This window comes from Egretta garzetta, unplaced genomic scaffold (assembly GCF_000687185.1).
Source record: "Egretta garzetta isolate BGI_Z169 unplaced genomic scaffold, ASM68718v1 scaffold161, whole genome shotgun sequence".
NCBI lineage: Eukaryota > Metazoa > Chordata > Aves > Pelecaniformes > Ardeidae > Egretta > Egretta garzetta.
Window position 1 is genome coordinate 1,870,214 of NW_009258754.1, and position 6,512 is coordinate 1,876,725.

At 42.7% G+C, this 6,512-nt stretch overlaps 1 protein-coding gene across 1 annotated transcript in view; it reads left to right on the top strand.

Annotated features, from left to right (window-relative positions):
* Nucleotides 1–6,512, top strand: part of EPHA4 (EPH receptor A4) — a 103,219-nt gene that overhangs the window by 80,068 nt on the left and 16,639 nt on the right. Inside the window, exons 6-8 of the mRNA XM_035888836.1 lie at nucleotides 855–979; nucleotides 2,174–2,333; nucleotides 3,409–3,520. Of these exons, the coding sequence (XP_035744729.1) occupies nucleotides 855–979; nucleotides 2,174–2,333; nucleotides 3,409–3,520 (397 nt within the window). The remainder of the gene's footprint in view (nucleotides 1–854; nucleotides 980–2,173; nucleotides 2,334–3,408; nucleotides 3,521–6,512) is intronic.

Consider the following 6,512-nt stretch of genomic DNA (forward strand, 5'->3'; position numbering starts at 1 on the left):
TTTCCAAAAATCGCACAGCCCTTACCCTTGGCAGCGTAATCATGCTTTTTCTATTCATCGCATCAATATAGCGCCACATGGGACAGGGTCAGATGATGCCAGTTTGGTACACAATGGGCCAATCTCTGATATCTTCTGGCTGGGAAGAAGCTGTCAAAGCCAGAGTCTGGCCCTGGGGCACTGAGCTTCCCCATTCTCCAGGGACTGCTCACAGACTCGGGCATAAGCAGGGCAAGTTAGGAAGCACAAATTGGCTCAGACTCTTGAAATACAAGTTTGCTGGTTTTCATGGGAGGGTCTAAATTAATATGTGTTCAGCTTTGTTCTTGTCTTACTTAATTCAGTGGCAATATTTTCTCAGCTTTAGAGAAAACCAGATCGGTCCCTCAGGAATTTCATAGGTCCTGTAAAGCAAATAGCTAACGAACTAACATCAGTTAATTTGGGGAGATGGAAGAAGAGAATCACTGTGGGCCGAACCAAAAATACAAGTCTATGCGCTGTGCCTAACAAAGGGCAAAAATAAGGCAGCATGCTTTAGTACCTTAGCCTCTTATGGAGGTTTGTACCTGGGCGTCATGAATGTTGCAGTGTTTAGACAACTGTACTGTTACTTCAAAACCTGCATATCTAGTATTACCCAGAATCCAAGAAAAAGCTTTATTAGAGGATTAAATACAATTTTGTTAGAGAAATCAGGAAAAATACTTAATGCTTCTAACCTCCCCCCTGCCCCCACAAGAAAAACACAGTTTCTGAAAGCGCTCATGTTGTGAAAGCTATGATATAAAATCTATGTTCCTCATTCATACCTAAATTCTTGCTTATATGTATTTTTTTTTTTCTTCTGGCAGCTCCATCCCCAATTGCTTTGATCCAGGCTAAAGAGATAACAAGGCACAGTGTTGCCTTGGCTTGGCTGGAACCTGACAGGCCAAATGGAGTCATCCTGGAATACGAAGTCAAGTACTACGAGAAGGTACTGTTCAGAAATGGACAAGCAAGGAGTTTTGTTTGGGTTTGGGGAGAGCTTTTTACTTCATTCCATTACGTTTTGTTTCCAGATAGGATTCCATCATTTGAAACCAAATAGATTCAGTTTAATAAAATCCAATTAAGGATTTCATGCACTTGAATGGTTACTTGAAAGAATAAGACTCATAGGCTGTTCCAGCTGTATGGTATGAGTTTATTTTGTTATTTTTTTCCTACCTAGGAATGAAGCTTTTGTAGCAAGCATATTTATAATGAGAATCAATAATGTTGGGCAGAAGTGAGACATTAGCTTTACTTCATAGACAGAAGTATAATAATGAAGTATATAACACAGTAATAATAATAAGATCTGTTTGCCAATACCTTCTGCTTAGAGTGATAGTGTGGGCTTTTAATAGAGAATAAGGAAAGAAAATTGCATTCTTCATACTTTCCAAGTTAGAGGGAGATGTTATTCCTACAAATAACTTCTCAAGTATGGAACTATGAAAAGAGCTATTTTCTTTGAAAGTTCTCTACAAAAATGAACAATTACTTGCTCCTGCTTGTGTGCACTCTCTCTCACATGCACATGCATACTTCTAAATTTTTTTTTATAAAGATAATCACTTATTTGCTTCCCTAACACATACAGAAAAAGGCATCTGATTTGCAGGGAAGCTAGATTATTACATTTTCTGATGGATTTTTCCAGCCAAAAATAGAACAGTTTTTAAGATTGGACTTTCTGGAAGACATTTTCTAAGTCATTTCTTTCTTAAAATATTTTTGTCTTTTTTTTTTTTTTTTTATATGGCTCCTGTCTGGTAGGAAGAAAAAGAAAGTGCCAGCATGTGTGAGCAAAATGTTGCTTGTTCATCAAGAGGATCCTATTTGCAGGCTTGGCTATTTTCCAAAGGATTTCATTGTGTGATTTCTTAAATAATCAGTAATATATGAGCATCGTACCTGCCGCCTCATCATCCTTTTTTGGCTTGCTCAGAGCTCTGTGCAGCACGCACTGCTAGGGGTATTGAGCAAGGCTGACAGCAGGAGCCCTTGGGATGTATTTTGAGAATTCCATCGTTGTTACTCATCTTCTTTCATCATGATAGTTTTGGCAAGGAAGTGGGGTTCCATGGTTCACGATTCAGCGAGGCATTTTTACTTGATCACCACTGTGTTCTTTTGTTGTTAGGACCAAAATGAGCGCAGCTATCGCATTGTGAAGACAGCCTCCAGGAATACTGACATCAAAGGCTTGAACCCCCTGACTTCGTATGTATTTCACGTGCGGGCCAGGACAGCAGCAGGATATGGAGACTTCAGTGGACCATTTGAGTTCACAACTAACACAGGTAATGACATGCCCACTGATTTCTTTTTCTTTTCCTGGAGCAAAGACTGCAAACGTAACAGAGCTACTCCCAGAGTGTTGGGAGTTTCCCGTTGGTCGCTTGGACTGTGGCATGTCTCTTCTGGGAAAATGTTCTTCCATGGCCGCGTGACTATTAGCAATGCCATGAATCTGACCCAAGACTTCTATTTGGATATGCTATATTCTAGATTCTAGCAATGAAGATACTTCAGTGTGGCATAAGGAGACACGAACCCCATAAACACTTGGAAGCCGCTGATGCTTGAGGGATTTATGTACCTGTTTTGTTTACTGTCAATGTAGATGTTTGCAAACATTTTTGGAATATCTCATTTGCAGGAGAATAGGACCCTGTTACTCCCCTTTGCGAGCTATTGACATAGATCAGTTAGGTGTCCTACATCAGCTCACATATTTGCACTTTTCCTTAGACAGTCATATAAAGACAGAATATTCAAATTATGTTGTCAGTAGAGCTTATCACTTTGCTCAGCAGAACATTCAAATTTAGCCCCCAAAATGTTTGCTTTCCATCTGCAGGAAGGCAATGTGACCAAGCCTATTTTATTTTGGACATACAGGTCTGCTTAAATCAATTTAAGGTCATGCCAGTTAGTGGCAACATCCTTCAGGATGTTAACAGCTGAAAATAATCACTCCAGCAGGAAGGGGGAAGACATTTGAAAATAACTTACTCTCTTTGTGTCAGTTGGGGAGTGATCATCTGGCCCCACTGAGAGAAAAAGGAGGAGGAAAGAAGAGTGGAAAGCAATTAGAAAGGCAGAAAAATAGCCATTATACCCTCTGAAGGGGAGAAGGAGAGGGAGTCCTTGTTCCCAGTGAACTGAAGTTCCCCAAATCATTATCAGACATCATGTCTTCAGCTAATTAGGGCCCTGTTGGAAAATTGTGTCAAATGACTATATAATAAAGGCCTGAAAGTAGATTTGAGTGCTACTCTAAACTGCCTTCACAAGCCAGAAAGCCTCATTGAGTGCTACCTAGGCTGATTTTTTGAGGGTGTCTGACACTAATGCTCCCTTTTCTGTTTCCAGTTCCTTCCCCCATCATTGGCGATGGTACCAATCCCACAGTGCTTCTTGTTTCAGTGGCTGGCAGTGTTGTTCTTGTGGTCATTCTCATTGCAGCCTTTGTCATCAGCAGGAGGTAAGAACTTAAGCTTCTCTCTCCCCCTCTCTCTTTCATGAGGGAGCTTTTTGTCTCCTCCAAACAAAGCTAAATTCTTTGATTAGCATCATAAACAGTGCATTTGCATTACAAGCCTTCTCCCATGTAGCTTTGATCTTCTCAACATTAGTACCAAGCAGCATGTGATGTAATGGCAATAGTTCTAGCTCTATTTGCCCTTCAAATGCAAAGCTGATTCCAATAACTGGCATTGAGAAGCAAGCCAGCTAGAGATTTGTGGTTAGTGTAATTTGAAGTTAAGTTTAATGGATATGGGTACAGTAGATTTTCTTGGACTGCCTCCTGACAGACAGGGAATAAACAACTGCACTGTTGTGAACTAAGCCATCAGACTGCTATGCTTGTGATTTTTGTGTTAGTTTGTATGAGTCTGCATTAGTCTTTTGAGTTAGTCCTTCCAGTGTGAGTGGATATGACTGTAAAACAGAAGCCACAGTCATTCAGCATCACATGCAGTAACAGAGCAGACTGGATCGATGGTTATTTCATCAGAGCAGGACCATAATCTTCTACCAAGTACTTGTTCATTCTCCCAAATTCAACCCAGGCATCAAGAACAATCCTGCAAATGGGAGGACAGTGTAGCAGAAACACAGTGTGAGTGTTTCTGTCTCCATCTTGGCGTTTGCTCTCATTTAAAAAGATCGGCATGATTTTGCTTCAGCGTAATTCTCAGATAAAACTGGATGTATCATTACTGCATCTGAAGCCTGGGATCTGAGGGATGCACGTTTTGTCAGTCTCTGTTGATCAGTTTAATGGCATCAGCCATAAATGTGCACAAATTCCTCTTGATTTGCTCTCTTGTTTTAAATTGTCTTAAAGAGCAGTTAAGTCACTATGATTGTAATATCTGGAAAGTAGACATGCATTGTTATAGCTTTCTGTGGGTGTTCAACTCAAAGCCTCCATGCTGACAAGAAGAAAGAAGAGCAGAACATGTGAAAATGTAATGCAGAGAGACAGGTTTATTAAAAGCCATTGCAACAGAAAATAGCATCGCTGAGCTTGATGACTTAATCTCCTCTCTGCTTTTATTGGTCACTTTATTATTTAAGGAGGATTGATAGCAGGATACATTGGATTTCTAATTATGAGTCGCCACCTTGGAGAATTGAGCCTGTCGAGCTGCTTTGAGATGATTCCTTCCCCTCCTCCCCTATAAAAAAATGTCGTTTCCCAAGGCTGATAAACACTGCTTGGTGATTGGCCCTCAATGGATCACTTTTTAGAAAATGAAATGTCAACCCCTTGCCCTGATATTGATTCTCTTTAATATCGGCCATAAAGCTGTCAAAGAAAAGGCTGCCTGGAGCCAGGTAGCTGCCAGACTCGCTGACGTGGGTGCGCACTCTGGCGGGTCTTCTCACCATGCAGGCTGGCTGTTCAGCTATCTCTGCCCACAAGTCTTCAACCTGGATAAAGGCAAGACAGAGAGCAAGTGGACAGTAGGGACAAAAGGCTGGTGCAAGCGCTAGTGGTGATGGAGATAAAAGCATCCTGGTGGCCATGGCTTCAGAGACGTTCCATAGCTCTGCACTGGTAGGACTCAGAGAGGCCGTGGAAGGGGAAAGACATAGCAAGATGAATGAAATACTAGGACAGTGAAACTGCTCTGTGCATACTAATGCATGGTGCCTTGCTAATTAATAGCCTTCCTCAATACACAGCTCTCCAGTAGCTGGAAGTAGCTCTCAATAAACAGAATCTACTTTAATATTCACTATTACTCTAACGATTTTAACCACTTTACCAATGTCATTTAGAGGTGTGGGCTTTGGGGATATTTCAGGATGTTCCTATGCCAGCAGAAGTTAATGGCAAAATAATTACACTTTGTTCCAAAATGACTTCAGATGAGAAAAAGCTTTTCTGTCCATACAGTCCCCATGAGGAGGTTTTGTAATCTAGCCATGACCTAAAAGTCCTGTTTGTACAATCAAACCCGTGCTTTGGCCTGCAGACATGGCCTCCCTGCATCCGTGAGCCAAATGTGGGAACTGGGCATGTGCCGTAGGTGCCCACTTTTGAACCCCGGGTTATTTCTACTAATTTAGCATTATTTTTTTTTCAAGTCATTGCTCAAATCCCCAAATTCATCTTTACAACAGAATTTGTCAAAGGACTTTGCCTTCAGGCAGCTCAAGCTGTTTCGTTCTGTCCTGCGACCACGGCGTTTGTGCTAACAAAGAACTGATCTGCCTAAATGTTAGTTTAAACTTACTGAGGTTACGATGAGCATATCCATAGAGCAGAGTGCAGGAGGTAGAGTGTTTCTAAACCCTGCCCTGAAGGAACGCTGAGTGAAATTAGAATATCTCAGATAGACTTGTAAAGGATTTGGGAAAGCGTAAAACAGAAAGAGCAACTGTCTAAAAGGGCTTGGGTGGAGCAAGATGGCCCTACAGAATCCTCTGGGCATCTAAAAGTTTCTGTTGGAAATTCTTCCGATTGATAGATTGATTTATCTTGTGCTCTGTAAACAGCTGAACACATTTGCCCACCTTTTGGTGTTGGACCAGCACGCGCGGCCAGCCTGGTGCCTGAGCACGGCAGCACCCCCAGCCTCTCTTTTGTCTGAGGAGGAGGAGGTGGGAGCAGCCGTGCGGCGCTGGGCCCGTGCTGTTTCACCTCAGTGCGTCCTAATACCCTTCGTTGTTACCTCCTCTTCATCGCCAGCCCCCACCTGTGGATCTGCCTGTGTCTCTGACCCCCGCAGTTTCTGAAAGCTTCTGTGTTCTTTTCCTGAATGCCAGCTATTTAATCACCACTGCCAAAATCCCTGTAATTACGGGGTTCAAATCTGCGACAAAGGCTCCCTTTTGCCACTCAGGTGAGGTGCCCCGAGCGGCAGCTCCAGCCCCGCGTGCCCTGTGGCGTGGGGCTCCCAGGCTGCTCCTGGGGACAATGGCAGGCAGGAGGGTCCTGCCCCCAGCCCAGGGGGGGGCGG